The sequence below is a fragment of the Anabrus simplex genome, chromosome 4 (genome assembly GCF_040414725.1).
Source record: "Anabrus simplex isolate iqAnaSimp1 chromosome 4, ASM4041472v1, whole genome shotgun sequence".
NCBI lineage: Eukaryota > Metazoa > Arthropoda > Insecta > Orthoptera > Tettigoniidae > Anabrus > Anabrus simplex.
Window position 1 is genome coordinate 290,616,465 of NC_090268.1, and position 20,953 is coordinate 290,637,417.

Consider the following 20,953-nt stretch of genomic DNA (forward strand, 5'->3'; position numbering starts at 1 on the left):
TTTGCTGGAGCACGCAGTATTGATGTATATATGTTGAGTGCTCAGCCCTGAGGCTGGTTTGGACCTCAACAGCTCTGCCATCAGCCCAGGTGTCATTGAAGAGGCATACTATGGAAATGAGGAGTGAGGTAGTTTCTCGTAGCTTTCTTCAGTGAGCCAGAAGTTGCTATTACATATCAATCTGCCAAGCCCACTGAAATGCATGCACCAGCTGACCCTATGAGCAACATTTTCACACCATTCGTAAGGAATGGCATTACTAGCATCGCTCATACCTCAGTCACTTTCATATTATCAAAGCCAAGCATTAGACTGAGACAGATCAGTGTAACAAAATTGCTCTAGCCCATACCAGAAGACATAGTGCATGTAAACACTAGATCCTGCCAGTGAAGGCATATAGCCCTGCTGAGAATAGCCCTTATATTCTCAGAAATTTTGTTTGAATCAGGAGATGCAAACACTGTGAAGGAATTGGTTAACGTGATAGTTCTGTGGGTTGGCAATGCATGAGGGGTGGTGGTACATGCTCAGGTATTTCTGTGAGGAGAGGTAATTAAAGGAATTTCTCAGGTAGGTAAGTTATGAAACTGGAGGAAACTCTCAGGGTTATAAGTAATTTAGTATTTTTTGAAGGATGCTTAGGGTGTGGTAAGTACGCTGCGTAATTAGATGTGGCCAAGATCGGTAAATAAATGGCAGAGATACGTGGTCGAAGTACCTCAGATTACCTATGTATCGTACACATGCATTCTGTCCTCATTGTCGATTTTGTAGGATCACCTATGTGTTCTTGTATGTGTCACAGAAATCAGAATGAGGCAATATAAGTGTTTCGATCAGTGTTCATTTTAGTTTCTCTGTAAAAATGTATTTTGGCTGGTGTAGAGAATGAAAGGAAGAAAATATTTGTTTTATTATATTTGAAACCTGAACACAGAGAGATGGAAGAAATGAAGATATATTAAGAAAATATGTCAGGAAAAATTTGGGTGATAAAGTGGAGAAAGATTTGAATTCAGAATATAAATGAAGATCGAAGGGTTGAAGCGGAGAGATGAAAAGATACTGTTAAATGGTGAGGAACTATATTTGCTCCGATGTGGCTGTACCTGTGTAAGGTAAGGTTACCATAATTTTTTTCAAAATTCCTAGGGACTGGTATAAACATGAGTAAAAACTACTTTTGTCATGTGCTGTTTGTTTATTTTCTGTTCAGTTACATGGTTTCATACATTTAAAAATTTGACAATATTCAAAACATTCTTATTTACATTATCTTTACATCGATCTGATTTACACTATCTTTACACCGATCTGTTTTCAGACCACCTTTGCTTTTTGGGAGTGAAAGCTGGGTGGACTCAGCATATCTTACTCATAAGTAAGAAGTAACAGATATGAAAGTTGTGAGAATGATCGCTAGTACAAACAAGTGGAAACAATGGCAAAGGGTAATCGGTGTGAGGAGTTTTTTTTGCTAGTTGCTTTACGTCGCACCTACACAGATAGGAGATAAAGGCTACGTTAGGAATGAACTCTATTGATGAAGCTGTATCCATAAACCGCCTTCGTTGGTGGGGTAATGTGAGAAGATGGTAGAAGTAACAACATGAAAGTTGTGAGAATGATCGCTAGTACAAACAGGTGGGAACAATGACAGAGGGTAATTGGTGTGAGGAGATAAAGGCTAAGTTAGGAATGAACTCGATTGATAAAGCTGCATCCATAAACCACCTTCGTTGGTGGGGTAATGTGAGACAAATGGAGGAGGATAGGTTACATAGGAGAATAATGGACTCAGTCAGAGAGAGTAAGAGAAGTAGAGGGTCACCAAGTCGACGATGGTTAAACTCTGTTTCTAATGATTTAAAGATAAGATTTTTAGAGCTAAACACAACTATTACAAATAGAGGATTGTGGCAGCATTTAGTAAATTCACAGATGCTTGCAGACTGAATGCTGAAAGGCATAACAGTCTATAATGAAGATGGATGGTATTTTTATTTACTTACTTCACCTTACCATTTTCACAACCCAAACCTCTGACATGTTTTTTCTTCACGTGTGGTTTACATTTGACCTTTTTCCGATGCTCCTGTCGCTAAATATTATTTGGCATAAAGAATAAAGGTCAGTGGATTCATTTACTCATTGATGAAGAAAATGAAACTCCTTTGACATCAAATCACTTATGGAAAACACTTTTAGACATTTTGTAACTTTATAAGCTATTCTAATAACATTTACCACCACCCAGGTGTATCATCCACTTACAGACATCACGAACTGCTTCAAACAAAGTAAGTTACATGCTACGAAACTGACATTCATTTGTTTCTAAAAAGATTAACGGGTGCGAGGAGTAAACCAAAGATATCACAACTGGAGAACACAGAAAAGGAAAGTAAAATTGCATATGTTTACTTATGTATTTTATAAAAAATTAATTAAAATGTCATGGAATGTTATTGTTGACGTAAAACCAAAATAATAATGAACAGTGAAAATCCACAGATCTCTGCAGACCTGTGATCAAATCTGGGGACATTACAGGGACAGATTTCTTCCAGGGACAGAAAGTAAAATTTTCATGGCCCTGAAAAATGGGGACAATTGGTATTATTAGGGTTAGGCCCAATGATTATTGAATCGTCGCCATAAGACCTATCTGTGTCGGTGCGACGTAAAGCAAAAAAAAAAAAAAAAAAAAAAAAAAAAAAAAAAAAAAAAAAAAGAAAAAAAGAAAAAAAAGATTATTGATGGTGATTAGTGATGACTTGCTATTTTGATTAACGAGTGAAACAACACACAGCATAATTGACATGAATTTTGAGGATGAAAGATAACAGAACTAAAATAGAAATAGTTGAAATTGTAACAAATATAGTGGATTATTTTTCTTTTACTAAAATTTTTTTTTTGAAAAATGTTTTCATCTACCCAGAATATATTAGAATGTATGCTATACATGATTTAAGTACTGTATTTTATTATAAGCTCTGGCAACTGTCACTGGGGACTTTTAAAAATCTAATTCCATTGTCTGTACTGAAATTACTAGCCTTTCATATCTAAAATATTCTCAATATATTTAATATTTCCACTTGCAATTTTATTTTTTCTTGCCCATTCAATACATACTCCTTGATAGTTGAAAACAAGCTCTGCTGCATTGTAATTATAAAAGCATATCATAATTATATACTTTCAGTTGTGATTGCTGAAGTTCTCTATCCTTCCTTTGTAGGACTACAGTACTGAAGGGATGAGTGAAGGTCTGCTTGTCTTCCTACAACATTTGAGAGAGTTTGGATTAGTTTACCAGCGCAAGGTGAGAATTTGCAGCTGTTTACCATAATTTTGATATTTTCCTTGCAGCTAGACATTTTTATCTTTTTGTAATACAGTATACCTAAAAATGATTTTTGGTTTTATGTTCCCAACAATGTAAATATTCTACTGCAAAGTTGTTCAACCTCTGTATGTAATAAACATTTGCACATGTATATTTTCATCCCTAAGAATGATAGTGACAGACAGTAATAATGTATTTTCCAAGAATAGTCACTCTGTCCCTCACTGGCAATGGCAGCAGCCAAATGTTTTGTCTTTCATATGTTTCTTATGTGTGTTGTTTCATTTTTACATGAAAAATCTCTGCTATCCATCTGTTTGCTGTGCATGTATACTGTATGTTCTTGTAAGTTTTTCCTACCTCTACATTGATAATTAAAAGGGTATTACATCTGTAAAACTACTTGTGATCTTTTTGATTGAATTTTATTCAATTCCTGTTGTGGCCACTGGTTCCCCAGTTGGTCATGTTACTTAACCTGATCAACACACACACATCATCATCATCATCGTTGACCAACTCCAGTTTCCCAGGTGTGGTATACGAGCCCCTTCCATTTTGTTCGTTCCATGAACCATTCTTCATTCACAATCTGCTCCCAATCCTGACCACTCTCCTCTACATCCTTCTTCACTAAGTCTGTCCATTTTTCTCTAGGTCTGCCCACTGGTCTCTTTCCCCTTATTTTTCTTTCGTACTCCTTTCTTGCAGACCTGTTGGTATTCATTCTTTTCACATGACCAAACCACTTCAGTCTTGCCTTTTGGATATTTTGGAGTAAGGAGTCTTCCAGTCCTACGTCTTCTCTGACTTTTTCATTCCTGATTTTATCCCTCCTGGTCTTCTGGATCATTGTGCATAGGAACTTCATTTCTGCTGCTTGGAGTTTCGAGTTGTCCTTTCTTGTTAATGTAGCAGTTTCCAGGCTGTATGTGAGGATAGGGGTGTAGTATGATTTATACGGTGTCATCTTGGTTTTGAGTGGTACTTGTTTATCCCATACTTGCTGTCTTACTTGGAGGTAAAAATGTATTGCCTTGCTGATTTGACTGTTTAATTCATATTTAGCTAAGTTATCCTTGGACATTACACTACCCAAGTACTTAAATTCTGTGACACTGTCCAGCTTAGTGCCATTTAGCATGATTTCTGGCTGATTGTCACCCTTCTGTACCTTCAGCACCACCGTTTTAGCCTTGTTGATGTTTAATCCATATCTCTCAAACTCCTGACTTTACTCCTGCAATCTCTCTTCCGCATCTTTCTCTGAGTTACTCCAAATTACTACCTCATCTGCAAATGCTTTTAAGTCTAGTTGCCCCTTTTCTTTTAGCACCTTTAATATGGTATCCATTACAATGATAAATAATAGGGGGCGACAATGCACTACCTTGTTGTACTCCCTTTTTTTGTCTCAAACGAGTCTGACAGCCCAGAACTGACTTGTTCACAGCTTGGTATGCTGTCATAGACCTTTTCGATGTCAAGGAACAGTAGTTATAAAGGCTTCTCTTTTCCCCGATGTTTTTCCATTAGCATCTTGACAGCAAATATAAGATTTGTTGATCTTCCAGGCCTAAAGCCATATTGTTCCTCTTCTAAAGGTGGTTCTACAATTTCTCGTAGTCTATCCTCTATTATTTTTTCCAGAATTTTTAGTCCATGAGAGAGTAGTGATGCCACGGTAGTTGGTACATTTCCGTCTCCTGCCTTTCTGGAATATAGGTACAATTGTACCTTTCTTCCCGTCTTCTGGGGTGGTATTTTTCTGCCATACTACATTTAGGAGTCTATATAGCCATTGGATTGCTGGGGTTCCTTCTGCTCTCAACATGTCCACGCTTAACTCGTCTATTCCTGCAGCTTTCCCTTTCTTCATACTTTTAAGGCTCTTCTCTATCTCCAGCCATGTGATTGGTGGCTCCATATTTTTAATGGGCTCATCATTTTTTCCAGATTCTTCTCTGTTTTGAATTACATTTGATGCCTCTCCATTCAGGAATTTGTCAAAGAAGGTCTTGAATTCTCTCCTGATACCATCTTCCTCTCGTACTACTGAGCCATTGTTCTGCTCTATTACCTTGATGTCTTTTAGATTATTTTGCTTATTTTTAATTACTCTGTAAAGAAGTTTGTTTCCTCTGCTGTCCTCTTCTAACTTTTCCACAAACTCATTCCATTTTTTCTCTTTCTCTTCTCTTACTATCCTCTTAGCTGTAAGTTTTTTGCCCTGTAGAGTTCCTGTAGTATAGTCATTTCTTGGCCACCTAGATCTTGTGCATCTCTTTGCTTTTCTTTGTCTAGTATCTTTTTTGCCCAATTTCTCTTTTTCATAGCCGATCTGAATCTGTCATTCCACCAAGGTGTCTATTTTTTTCTTTCATGGTCAATCTTGTTACTCCACACAGGTCTTTAGCTTCACCCAAAGTATCTTTAAAAATTTTTCCATCTTCTTCTGCTGTATTCATTTCCTCTTTAGGTAAGTGTCTCTGTATCCTTATTTTATATTCTTCCTTCAGCTTGGCTTCTTCTAATTTCCAAGTCTTAACTTTTTCTTTTCTTCAGGGTTGTGTTAGCCACATGATTTAGGTCTGCTATCAATAATCTATGATCACTCTCCATATTCTGACTGAGGATAACTTTGGCATCAGTTACATATTTCCCTCCTCCTTTGTTAGTGATGATATAGTCGATGAGAGACTTATGTTTTCCATCCCAGCTATATCTTGTTATCTTGTGGCTGTCTTGTTTTTGGAAGAAGGTATTTCTGATGATCAATCCATTTCTTCTGCACAAATCAAGCAATTGTTCGCCTTCTGCATTTCTGTTCTGAAACCCCTGTAGTCCAATGATTTCCTCATAACCAAGTGTGTCCCAACTTGTGCATTTAAGTCCCCAATGATGATATTTTCTTTATCAATTATATCTTCTAGATCTTGACAGAATTGTTCCTTCTCTTGAGCATTACATCCAACCTGTGGTGCATATACCTGCATTACCGTGTAATTTGTAGATCCACCTGCATAGATAATTTAATGATCCTATCATTCTTATACTTCAGTAATGGCGTCCATGTCTTTTGTTATCAGGAAAGCTACAGCATTTCTGGCCTCTTGTTCGCGTCCACTCCATAACAATTTGTAGTCATTTCTGAGAATCGTGCTACCTGCCTTTCTCCATTTTGTTTAACTCATTCCCAATATGGATAGATTTTTCCTCTTCATCATATCGGTAAGTTCTTCAGTTTTTCCAGTCAGGGTCAAAATATTCATAGTTCCAATTCTTACATTGTGCTTCGGACATATCTGTCTTTCATCGGAGCCATGTTGGCCATCATACCTGCCAGATCTGCTCAAAGACTTTGTCAATTTCGTTATTATTTTTGATCTCCATCTGAGGCTCATTTGATTGTTGAAAGCAATTCGAAGACGCTACCACTGGCTTGCTAGGCCTACCATGGATCTTCATGTCGATACCTCGTTATGCACTAGATGGTCTGTGCCTGATGCACATTTCATTATGTCAGTTAAGTCTATGGTTTACCCGCCAATACTCGGGAGGCTGATTGCAGTGGTTGCTCACTGGGCGATGGAGTCACCACATCCCTACGCCAACACACTGCCACGCCACCCTTTATTTCAGTCTTGTTTCAGACCCATCCTCCTCATATCTTTTAGAACCTGATATCACCATCTTATTCTGGGTATTCCTGGTGGCCCCCTTCCCTCTGGTACACCATAACGCACCTGAAATTTTTGATCATAGTATTCTCTTTTTTCTCACGACTAGGGTGCAAATTCACATATTCACTGACAAATAGCAAAAAATGCATGCACTTGCATACATTAAAAACAAGGTATATGCTCTAAAATAACATGTATGAACTGTTTAGAAATTGAAAACTATTTTATTTTTAGCATTTTTCTGTCATTAATGGATTACGTATTTAAATACATGTAAATATAGAGTAGTGTACCAAAGCCCTCCACCTTTCTTGATCTTTCCACCACTCTTCTTCTGGTACTTTATTGCTGTTGACTCCTCTATTTGCAATACAGTCCACAACAGAACTCCTCCGTCTCATTCTAGGCTGTTCCCTAGGCCTCTTTGCAGTCTCTGTGTCCATGAATGTTCTCTCTGGTATTCTCTCTCCTGGCTTTCTCATCATGTGTCCAAACTATTTTAACTTCACTATATCAGTCTCTTCTTGAAGTTTACAGACTCCCACGCTTCTCCTTATTTCCTTATTTCGTATTTTAACTTGTCTTGTTTTTCCCTGTATGCTCATCAAGAACCTCATTTCAGCTGCTTGTATCTTACTTTGGTTCTTCTTAGTCAAGTCCAGGCTGCTCAAGTGTAGGTCAGTATTGATTTATAATACAGTGAAACTCGGTTAAGAAGTTCCCGCCTAAGAAGTGTGATATTTTTGGTCCCTTGATCGGTTGCATTAAGATATATGCATATTTATCCCGCTTAAAGTGTTCTGTTGTAAATATATTTCCCGGTTAAACAGTTCAAATTTTAGAGCCCCTTGAGATAGAAAACGTCCGCTCAGAGCAGCTTACGGTTAGAACCCTCCAGTCCCCGTGCAAGTTGAACCCTGTGTTAGACCGTTTGCGCCTGTCGTGGAGTCTCTCTGGGCTTGCCAAGGCCATATGATGTCACACTGTAACAAAACCTCCACCACATGTTCACTCTCACCTTGTGGAATCGAATCAAACCCATCAGTCGTAATTTCCACTCCACCGTTTACATCAAGCAGAATAGAATCGAATGGGATTCTACACGGGAAACACAAGGCACGCAATGGATGCTTTGATAAAACATTAATGCAGTAAGTTGTGTGCCGCTACAGGGTGAAGTCATTAATCGAGGTGGCATCAACATTAATTAAAAGCCGAAAAATGTATTTGTCCACAACTCAGCAGCCTCTTATGCATTACTGTACTGATTGTTAGGAATACATGAACAACAACCGTAGGGAATGCCACTTACAAAATTGTTCACGGTAAATACTGTACATTCCAAGCCATGTCAATTATCGTACTGACATACCGTACTGTATATGGACTCCAACATGATAATATGATTTGAAATAAGGTCAACAATAATTGCGAAATAACGTACCGTATAGGCCTAATCTACCACAAAATTGAATATTCTAACCTGTTTGGTTTACATTCCCTTGCTTATTTCCTTCCAGACATTCTCTCTTATGTTGTTGCAGTAATGCTTATGGGTCTTGTCGTAGAGGAAATTACGTTTTGGAACTAAACTGATAAGATTTTCCGTGTCCATTATTAGTGAGGTGAATAAACTATTACGAAACAAAGAAACATCCCGACTCTATGCAGGAAACAGCCGACTTGCCAGCTGATACATATTATGCCGCCAAACAGCCAGTCGAAAGATCCCGATTGTCTACGAAGTTGAACGAATGTTGATAACCAGCTGGGTGTTGGTGAGAGGGGTCCTGATACACACACTCAGAGGCATTGCGATACCACATGTTGGCATAAAATTGAAAGTTATTTTTTTTACCTTTATACGAGCTAAACATTGTATTATCGTGTCACTCGTAATTATTACATCGCATTGTTAGAACGTAGCACAAGGATAAGGAGACATGAAATGAAATTCTTGCGGGGAAAGAAACTGTTTACGTTTAGTTGTGCTAGTGTTGCTACTGCGCCTTTATCACTTGCACGTGATACCCTAATATTTTCCCCTGCACTCATTTCTGCAACTTCGAACCTGCTTTTCTTTTCTTCATTACCTTTAGCATGAAGAGGATTAAAGCAGGAAAATAAACTCAATATCGGCTTGTCCATGCGGTACTTGTGAAGCAGCCAGAAACTACACCCGTGACCATGACAACTAGTAGGAATGCAGGGGCGATATAGGCCTATGAACAGGTTCTAAGAATCTCTAAGAATAAGTTGCCGATGTCCCATCTGCTGCCGTTAACTTGAAGATGTCGGGGAGTATGAAAAACTGAGGCGGTTTTTGGAAGGTTCAGTCAGTGTGCCTCAGAACACATGGAGGCAATGTGGGAATGTGGGAGGTTTTATAGTTAGTTTTTTTTTTTTTGCAAGTTGCTTTACGTCGCACCAACACAGATAGGTCTTACGGCGTCTATGGGACAGGAATGGGAAGGGAGCGGCCATGGCCTTAATTAAGGTACAGCCCCAGCATTTTCCTTGTGTGAAAATGGGAAACCATGAAAAATCATCTTCAGGGCTGCCGACAGTGGGGTTCGAACCCACTATCTCCCGAATACTGAATACTGGCCGCACTTAAGCGACTGCAGCTATCCAGCGCGGTGGTTTATAATTCAAGAAAGCAGTAAAAACCTAAAAACAGTCACCCTGGACTATTTCATTTCCAAGTAGGAGCCTAGATTTTTGTGTTTGGAAATGTATTTAATGTCTAATGCAGTATGGAATTTACATAATGTACGGTCACCATCTACTGTTTTAATGTTCTTAGTATTTCTTTTATCTCTTGTGCAAGGTTTTATGTATTATGTTCCCGTCTCTTATCAAGAATTTTTATAATATAGTATGTTCAATTACAGTATTTTACTTTATCTCTAAAAATACATGTCATGATAATCTAATACTGTATTTTTGTTGTGGCTTTCTTTTAGCAGCTCTTATATATCAGCCTATTTCGGTATTGTTCACAAACAAGGAAATCTGTTGGCTGTGTGTTGCACATGTATGTCAAAGTACAGAATAAGTTTTCGGGCATTACCCCTTTTAAGAAGTTTCCTGCTTAAGTAGTTTTTTTTTTTTTTGTGGTCCCTTGAAAAACTTCTTAACAGAGTTTCACTGTAGGACGAGTATAAAACCTTCTTGCACTTCATTGTCACATCTTTGTTCCATACAATGTCTCTCACACACTGGTAGAAACTTGCAGACTCCTGTATTCTTAAATCAGTTTCTCCATCCAGATTTCCATCTATGACATCATGCTACCCAAATATTTAAAAATAAAATCACTACTTCAAGAGGTTCATTTGTATTTTTATCACTCCCCTGGATTTTCTGTTACCTCTCATCGTGATCATAGTCATGCTTTTCGCAGTACTTATCTTCAGTCCAAAATTTCTTATCTTCTCATTCCATAAATAAACTTGTCAGTACTTCGTCTTCATTATCTCCCCAAACTACAATGTCATCAGCAGAGAGCATAGATTTTACTTGCTCGCCCATCATCTTCTCCTTGACATTATGTAGAATTCTATCCATAGTGGTAGTGAAGAGTAATGGAGACAATACACTTCCCTGTCTTAAGCGTGTCTCAACTCTGAACCATTCAGTTTGACCCACTTTGGTTCTAACACAGCTTTCACAATTTTGATACAGTGCTATTACCATCTGCATTGTTTCATTTCTTATCTCCTCATTCCATAAATCAACTTGTCAGTACTTCGTCTTCATTATCTCCCCAAACTACAATGTCATCAGCAGAGAGCATAGATTTTACTTGCTTGCCCATCATCTTCTTGACATTATGTAGAATTCTATCCATAGTGGTAGTGAAGAGTAAAGGAGACAATACACTTCCCTAAGCGTGTCTCAACTCTGAACCATTCAGTTTGAACTTTGGTTCTAACACAGCTTTCACAATTTTGATACAGTGCTATTACCATCTGCATTGTCCGACTCGTTGGCTGAACGGTCAGCGTACTGGCCTTCGGTTTAGAGGGTCCCGGGTTCGATTCCCGGCTGGGTCGGGGATTTTAACCTTAATTGGTTAATTTCAATTGCACGGGGGCTGGGTGTATGTGTTGTCTTCATCATCATTTCATCCTCATCACGACGCACAGGTCGCCTACGGGAGTCAAATAGAAAGACCTGCATCTGGCGAGCCAAACCTGTCCTGGGATATCCCGGCACTCAAAGCCATACGACATTTCATTTCACCATCTGCATTGTTTCATTCCCAGTCTGTGCCTCTGTCAATGTTTTCCATACCAAATTCCTTGGGACACTGTCATATTCCTTTTCAGTATCTAGAAACGTTACTACCATATCCTCAATTTTTATAGTTGTGTATCCAAGATTCTTTCAAGGATCTTACCTGTATGAGGTATCAGTGTCACATCTCTGTAATTTTCACATTGCTTCCTGCTTCCATATTCCCAATACCTTTCCATCATTTGACGCAATGTAAATATTGGGTCAAGTGTGGACCTGCCTCTTCTGAATCCATACTGGTGTTCTGCCAATTTCCCCTCTACTCTGTCTCTTATTCGTTTATCCAAGATTCTATAATCTATTAGCTTCTTGTCAGTATTGATAGCTTGAGCACACAAGTATAAAGATTGAGAGTTTTCCATCTAATCAATACTTTATTACATAAAGTGTTTAAAATAAAATATTTCAGTCACGTTAAAACACAGTACAGATCTCGACCTGTTAATTAGATCATCGTCAGCTGCTGATGAACCTGCTTATTCAATAATGATAGTACATTGTAAAACATTACTTAGACTAAACATGAATGCCACATCTTTCAATAAAATATAATGCTATAATGTTAAAATATAAAACAGGGTAAAGTTCTTGAAGTCTAAAAGGGCTTTGACATCCTTGTGTCACGTGAATAGCATAATATTTAAATATTTTAATGTGATTGAAATATTTTAGACACTTCATATAATGAAGTATTGATTAGGTCGAAAACTCTCAATCTTTATACTTGTGTATCCAAGATTCTTTCAAGGATCTTAGCTGTATGAGGTATCAGTGTCGCTTCTCTGTAATTTTAACATAGCTTTCTGCCTCTTTTCTTGAAAACTGATATAATAACCCCTTTCGTTCACTCTTTCGGAACAGTCTTTTCTCTCCATATAACTCTGAAGAGTCTATACAACCACTGTAGGCCAATTGATCCTGCTGCTATTATAATTTCTATGGTGACCTTTTCAGTTCCAGCTGCCTTGCCTCGTTTCATCCTTTTAGTGGCCCACTCAATCTCTGCCATGGAAACCTGGTTTTCCTTATGTTCCATCTGCACCAAATCTGGTTCTTCGATTTCTCCTTGTACCGAGGTATTTTGAACGTTATAAAGCTGTTCAAAGTCTTTCCCTACCTCTGCAATATATCTTGCTTCTGTGTCATCACTTCCTCCTATTCATTTTTAAAGAAGTTAGTACCTTTACCTTGGTTTTTCTTCTTTTTTACCCACTGGAATAAGGTCTTTTTGCTTCCAGTTGTATCTTCTTGCGGAGATTCAGTGAATTTTTACCAGCAGTTCTTTTTTTCTTCTTGAACCACCTTGGAGCACTCCTTCTTGCAGTGCATGTGTTCTGTTTTGCATTCTGTTGTTCTGTTTCTCAGCCATTTTTTCCAAGCTTGTTTCTTCCGTTTAACTATATATTTTACCCTGTTACTCCACCAGGGCATTTCTTGATGATTTTCTTTCTTCCTGATAATCTTCCACAGGTCTTTTCTGCAGACTTCACCATGACTGTTTTAAAGTATGCCCATTCTTCTTCGACCCGTCCGATGTCTTCCTTAGGTATACTTGTTTTAATGTGTGTCTGGAACTCTTCATTTATTTCCTTCTCCTGCAGTTTCCACACCCTTAGCTTTCTCTGCCTAATCTCAGTCATCTTTTGTATCTTTCCCATCTTTAACTTAGCTATCACAACTCTGTGATCTCCTTCAAAAGATTCACTTGGGAGGGCTGTTACATCTACCAACATTTTCCTGTTACCTTTCTTGACCAAAATGTAATCTATCAAAATTTTGATTTTGTTATCCCAGCTATATCTTGTTATCTTCTGTTTTTCTTTCAAAAGAATATGTTACCAATGATCAGCTCATTTTTTCTACAAAAGTGTACCAAAATATCTCCAGCCTTGTTTCTCTTTCCATATCCAAATGGTCCTATAATCTCTTCATCTCCTTTTCTTTCCTGACCTACTTGGGCATTCATGTCTCCTATGATCACAACTTGTTTGTCCTGTATATGGCCTTCCACATATTCAAGGCACTCCTCTAGATCCGTATCTGTATTTCGTGTTTGTAGAGCATACCCTTGAATTATATCTGTAACACCAGTTTCATTTCTCAATCTAATCTTAATCAGCTTGTCATTTATGTTTTCCACCAATTATGAGACCTACACCATTTTTGGCTTCTCTTCCTCCACTATACAGAGGGTGGCCAAATTATTAGACTCAAGGTGAAAAAAGTGAATAAGTACAGTTCTTCAATAAAATACTCTTCATTAAACATAATGCTGCCTTTGATGCTTTCTCGGCCCATACTTATAGACATGATACTGTATAGGCTTTTGGGCTTATGCCGTGTCAAGAAAAATAAGGTGAAATTCTTTACATTTCGCAGAGAACTGTGCTCTGCGTCATCAGAAGAAATCTCGACTGTCCACGAGAAAGGCTTCTTAAACAATGACTCTTTAAACTTAGACTTTATAATAGAAGTGGAAATGGTACGTTCGTCCGCCACCACATGGCTCCTAGGACGTGGCACAGCACTAGCGTTCGAAGCGGAAGCTGACTGAACCATCAGACTGATTCTGAGATTTCTCCACTCCATACTCATGCCTTGAGGGAGAGTTCCTTACTAGTTGATTTCCTATTTTGTAGGGCCTCTGTCACTAAGTTTTTGTTTATGTCCACATTTCCCACTATGATTCCGTTGGTATTCTTGCCCTTTATCGCACTGTTTTTTGATTCTGCTAACAGATTTTTGGGATATATTCAGTTTTTTTGCTATGGCCCTCTGTGAGTAAGTCTTTTCTTGTAAAAGAACATGTGGAACTGCTATTTTCCGAGGAGATAAATCGCCTGCCTTACCCATAACCTCACTTTTGATTCGTGACACAACTTCACACTAAAATCTGAAAATACAGTGTAGAAATCATGGGGCCAGGAAGAAGCCCTCTAACCCCTAAAACTGTACCATATGTATATATCTTAACCTGAAGTATTTTTTAGAATAGTGGCATTGATGTTTTTTGTTTTTTTTTTTTGCTAGGGGCTTAACGTCGCGCCGACACAGATAGGTCTTATGGCGACGATGGGATAGGAAAGGCCTAGGAGTTGAAAGGAAGCGGCCGTGGCCTTAATTAAGGTACAGCCCCAGCATTTGCCTGGTGTGAAAATGGGAAACCACGGAAAACCATTTTCAGGGCTGCCGATAGTGGGATTCGAACCTACTATCTCCCGGATGCAAGCTCACAGCCGCGCGCCTCTACGCGCACGGCCAACTCGCCCGGTCGGATGTTTATTTTAATAGCATTCTTGTTTAATTTTAATTTTAGTAGTATTTATTTTGTACAGTCGCTATTAAGCAGGTTCTTCAACAGGTGAAGATGACCTATTTATAGGTCGAAACCGGTACTGTTCTTTTATGTAAATAACATTGACACTGTGTAAAATTAAGTATTGATTAGGTGGAGAACTCATCCTTCATTCTTGTGTGCTTGAACTATCAACACAGACTATGAAGCTAATAGATTATAATATAATAAACAAAATTGTCATTTCACAGTTCAAATCCACATTTGCTACAGTCAACTGACCACTTCAACACTAAGCTTAAAGCAGCATAATTGTACTCCACACTTTTAAATGGTTCAAGCAACTTTATGATGTCCCATTTTATCAAGACATTGATGTAGAATATCAACAGAAATGAATTACAAACTTGTCATTAGATTTTAGACTGTGAATTTATGATTAAACTTCGAGAAGAGTGAATTTTAAAGCAGCATAATTGTACTCCACATGTTTGACTGGTGCAAGCAGCCTTTTGATGCCCCATTTATCAAGATATTCATGTAGCATACCAATAGAAATGAATTATGAAATTGTCATGAAATTTTAAGACTGTGAATTTATGAGAGAACTTTGAGAAGGGTGACTTTTAACTACAGTGAATGTGCTATTTTAATTGTTAATAATGTGATATAGCAACTGAGGATGATCCATGAATCGAAATTAGTCTTGTATATTATTTCGTATGGCAAAACAAGGATACATTATAAGTACATATAAATACATATTTCTTAAATAAGTATGTGATTTACAAGTCAGCATTCAAAACTTAATGTCCAGACTTTTCAGCCAGTCCACTGCTTCTGTAGAGGCACTATGTAATTCTTTAATGGATCCATTGAATCTTCTTTTTGGGCAGTCCATAACAACGTGCTGGATGGTCTGAGGCACATTATCACAGTATAATTGTAAACAGTGTATTGGGATCAGTATTTGGTGTGGATTTGACCCAGTTTTACGACCAGATGCCCTTTCTGATGCCAACCCTATGTGAAGGGATGTGTTCTTTATTGTGTATCTCTGTGATGATTAGTAATGTGGTGTGTTGTATGCGGATGAAGAGAAGTCTATTGAGGCGAACACCAACACCCAGTCCCCAAGTCAGAGAAATTAACCGTATGCAGTTAAAATCCTCAACCTAGCTATGAATCAAACCTGGGGCTCTCTGAATCAAAGGCCAGTATACTGACCCCATAGCCAAGGAGCCGGACTACTTCTGTATACTTTAATTTGCTAAAAGCAAAATAGATCCAATTTAAAATTGAATCTCATACTCAATCAAATTATTATTAACTTGGTGTTCGCTTACCATTGCAAGGTTCTTGCACATCTCACTGTTTTAAATTGCCATGCAAAAAGAGATGGTCATTAACATGTTCTGTAGAAATATATGTTCTTCTGTCATTAATGACAAACCCTGTCTGGCTGAATGTCCTTTCACTTGCTGCACTTGTAATGAGAATGCAGAAAATCTTTGAAGCTGCTCGTGAAAGTGCCTGGAACTGATTGCTATTAAATGCCCACCATCACAAAATTTCGCTTTCATCACCATGGTCTTTCAAAGCTGTGATGATATATCACATAACTTCCTCATCTTGCATACCCATTGAAAGAACTTTACCTTGCTCAAATGCTCAGCTTTTTGCGGCCATGTTTTCTGAAGTTCATTTGTCCCTTTTGTATTTCCTAAAATAGAAGAACACAAATCTGTATTTAGTATTGCTCTATAGCTGATAGTTACAATTTTTATGGTTATATCTACTTCATTATGCAAGTTTTCCTTACCTACAGAAAAATTACAACATAAGCACCTCGCTTCTGGGTGCACCTTGTCCCGTTTTGTTAAAGGAAGCATCATTGACGGATGAGAGGAAGGAGACAGATATGTTGTGGTTTTTATGATTTATATGCCTTTGAAGCTTCTGTGTTAGAAAATGCTTTGTGTGTTTCTTTGTTTCCATCATACATTATCTGTTTTCGTTGCTGTCTTCACAATAACTCTTAAATGTGTAAAACCACAGTAGTGTGTTCTGTAGTATTGTTTCATTTTCCCTTTCTAAATCATCTGTGGCCTCTTTAAAAAGCTGGAGGAACTTGATAACGTTCTTGTGAGCTTTCTATCCAGTAACACGAGAGCGAATCAAAAAGTAAGTTACACTTCCAAGGTATGGCCATTTATGAAACCACCTACACATAGGCAACAGGGCTATGACAACATACAATGTAAGTTCACTTTTCCACATAGTTCCCAAGAGACTGTAAACATTTCTAATCGAGTGAGTTGGCCGTGCGGTTAGGGTTGCGTAGCTGTGAACTTGTGTCCAGAAGATAGTGGGTTCAAACCCCACTGTTGGCAGCCTTGAAGATGGTTTTCCGTGGTTTCCCATTTTCAAACCAGGCAAATGCCAGGGCTGTACCTTAATTAAGCCCATGGCCCCTTCCTTCACATTCCTAGGTCTTTCCTATCCCATCGTTACCATGAGACCTACCTGTGTCGGTGCGACATAAAGCAACTTGTAAAAAAAAAAGTAAACATCTCAGAACAGTCAATCAACTTTTTGATTCTGGATGCGTAGAAATCTCCACCGCTGTGTAACCACTTGGATACAGCTGCTTTCACATCCTCATCATTTTGGAATCGTTGCTCACCAAAATCCTTTTTCAGCTTACCAAACACATGATAATCGCATGACGCTAAGTATGGAGGATGTTGCCATACCTTCCACTTGCATCGCTGCAGCAGTTTGGACGTTTGGCGGGCCATGTGAGGTGTTGCATTATCAAATAACAAAATCGCACCGGCGCTCAATTTTGCCTGCCGCTTTTCTTTAATTCCCTTACACAACCAGTTCAACCTTTGACAATACAAAGCCGAGTTGATTGTCATGCCTTTCGGCATAAATTCCACGTGCACCACACCCTCCATGTGAAAGAACACTGTCGCCATTACATTTCCTGCTGAAGGTTGGACCTTGGCCTTCTTTCGTGGTGGTGATATTGTGTGCACCCATTCCATCGATGTTCTCTCTGTTTCGCTGGTGAAGTGGTGGAGTCACGTTTCACCCCGTGATGATTCACCGCACAAACCCATTGCCCTCCACAGAATACCATTGCAAAAATGCTAGGGACGATTGGAAACGCTGTCCCTCATGAACAGCGGTAAGCAGACATGGGACCCATCTTTGGCATAGTTTACGAAATCCAAGGTGCTGATGTACAATGGAGAACACACTGCCATACGAAATGTTCAGCATGCTGGCAGTTTCCTGCAGTGTTATGCACCGATTCTCTCTAATGATCCCATCCACGGTCAACACTTACAATGGTACTGGACGTTGTGGGCCTGCCTTTGCGATATTTGTTCCCGAGATCCTTGTGTCCGGTCTCAAATAGCTTACACTACTTTACAATACCTGGGTGTGAAATTGCACGCTCACCATATACAGCAGTGATTACACGATGAATGTCCGTGCAATTGAGCTGTTTAGCCCATAGAAATCGGATCGCTACACGCACATCGAATTTGGAGTGAATATCCAGTTGACGCACAATTGTGCATAGCCCGCTCTGCACACACAACATGACGGGATGCCACACCAACCTTCCTAACGGACATGTCCGCAGTTATACTGTAGCTTGCTCCGCATTGGCCATGGTCACGACACACAGCGTGCTCTTGTGGCGAGCTGTTGTAACTTACTTTTTTATTTGCCGTCATAGCATTTTAAGATTATCTGCCATAATTTTTCTGCATGTGATTTTTGATTTGTCGAAACTACCACAATTTGGTCACATTGAATAAAGACAGGCGTTATCATTATCACTTTAATGTTTCAACTAGTTTCATCTTGGTACAACATGTGTTCTAGATGTGAAACAAACCCTTCAAATTTCATCTATTGAATATCTTAGAGTATTTTGTTTATCTTCTGTGCTTACCGAGTGAGTTGGCCGTGCGGTTATGGGCGCGCAGCTGTGAGCTTGCATTTGGGAGATAGTGGGTTCGAACCCAACTGTCGGCAGCCGTGAAGATTGTTTGCCGTTGTTTCCCATTTCTGCACCAGGCAAATGCTGGGGCTGTACCTAAAAGACCACGGCCTCTTTCTTTCCACTCCTAGCCCTTTCCTATCCCACCGTTGCCGTAAGACCTATCTGTGTTGGTGCAACGTAAAGCAACTTCTATCTTCTGTGCTTGAGACTGCAGAAATTCCTCATTAAATTTATGTCGCAACACAGTGTTCAGACAACGAGCAGTATGAGCAGTATTCTCATGAAACATCCATAACCTCCAAAGCCTTCTTCATCTTTGACCCCTGGTCATTTACAAATGTAACCCCCTGAAGATCATGCAAAGTCATCATTCCACATACCTTTAGTAGCTGCTCATCACATGCATTGTTCTGCATAGCTGAAATAACCTCAGGCATAATTGCTTGACAAATATTAGCTAATTCATGGCTGCATCATGCTACTGTATTGCAGTGTGGTAAAACCTGAGATGCATTTTCAGAGCCTGCCTCATCCTACATCAATCAGTTCTTGAGCTACTATCTTCAAGTATGTACCTCCCACAACACTGTAAGTACAAGTCCAAGGTACATGTTTGCACACATACCTTAACTATCCTGTGTTTTATTGTCAGATTTGGACTGGCATTGCAGGTAACAGCAATCTATAGCTTATTTTTTTATGTCGCACCAACACAAACAGGTCTTTTGGAGATGATGGAATAGGAAAGGAGATGACCAGGGCTTTAATGTACAGCCCCAGCATTTTTGTGAAAATGGGGAAACCATGGAAAATCCTCGCCAAGGTTGCTGAATCCACCCTATCTTAAATGCAAGCTCACAGCTACATGATCCAAACCTCGTGGCTAACTTTCTCGGTTACAAGCAATCTCACTTTGAGGAATTATTTGGCTGCAGCTATGTTTCACTATTGTACTGGTGTTTGGATTTCTTAATATACCGGTACACCACCCAATTTTACATTCCCTTGCTAGCTGGTACCTGCCCCTGAGTATCTGAGTACAGTAATTAGGTTACGCACTGTACTATACGGTGTATCCTTTCTTTAGTTTCCTCTCACCTTTTCCTTTCCATTTGGTCTCACTGATTCTCAGCAATGTTATATCTTTCTCAACCATAAAATCTACAATTTCTTCCACTTTCCCTGTTAGTTCAAAATCAGACCTATTTGCCTTAAAATCTTGAGATTTTAATGTTTAATTTTTCATACACCACTTATAAGACGTCAAGTAAGCAAGCTTTTTGGACAGTGTTCCTGTAATAGAATGATCAAGGCACTCGTTTTCAAACTGAAGGTGCACAGGTTTGAGTCTGAATTAGGCTGTGTGTTTTTATTTTATTAAAATTCAGTTATTTTTGTACCCTGCTGCTGTTTCTAATACAGTGTTTTTTACATGCTTCCATACTTACGTATGTACATACATACATACATACGTACATACATACAATTGACACTGGTTTGTACGTAACTCAGTTGTGCATAATTCAGTTTTATACATAAATTCCTGTAAGTCCTGGCAAAATATAACTTAAAAACATGTTAAATAAACCTCAATTGCCAACTCATTTATACATAACTCAGTGTTATACATATAAATTTTACTGTATTCACAGTTTCCCTTTGCACATCTCTCCATGTAGCTCACCTCCATTGGGGCGGTAGTGGTTATTTCTGTTTTAAGAGGAAGTACAACTGGGCAACCATCCTCTATATAACACTAATCAGCGAGAAAAAATGGAAGGGATCCAACACTTAGAAAGATGAAAGTATATGTCAAAGAAAGACAAGGGCCACGAAGAGTGTGAAAATGAAAGACTCCCTATGCTTCGCAACCTAATACCATTGGGGTCGTAAAAGAACAAGATTTGACCAAGGGAGGTCAGACAGGATTGATGAAAGTGAGGGGCCTGGCACAAGTAAGTGGAAGCAATACCAGAACGCAACTAAGGGCCCTATGGTCACCAACCCACGCTCCCAAGTTCAGAGCCACTGGGCCCCTTTTAGTTGCCTCTTACAGCAGGCAGTGAATACCATGGGTGTTATTCTACTGCCCCCACCCACAGGGGCACTTTATTGGGGGGGGGGGGGGTGTTTGCAAAGAGTTGCACCACCTCAGGATGAGGACACAGGTTATTTTACTTCACAAATAGATTTGTATTTTTAATGCTTTCTCTCTAATTGAAGTGCTTCATGAGGAAAATGATATGGTATTTGGCACAGTAGAATAATGATGTATGTCGTAAATAAGG

The 20,953-nt window shown here is 38.9% G+C and overlaps 1 protein-coding gene across 3 annotated transcripts in view; it reads left to right on the forward strand.

Moving 5' to 3' along the window:
• Positions 1-20,953, forward strand: part of mrn (general transcription factor IIH subunit 4 marionette) — a 127,751-nt gene that overhangs the window by 56,061 nt on the left and 50,737 nt on the right. For all 3 annotated transcript variants that reach the window (XR_010859973.2, XR_010859974.2, XM_067146472.2), the window contains exon 6: positions 3,251-3,334. Coding sequence is in view for 1 of the 3 variants with exons in the window: in XM_067146472.2 (XP_067002573.1) it covers positions 3,251-3,334 (84 nt within the window). In the remaining 2 variants the exon portion in view is untranslated. The remainder of the gene's footprint in view (positions 1-3,250; positions 3,335-20,953) is intronic.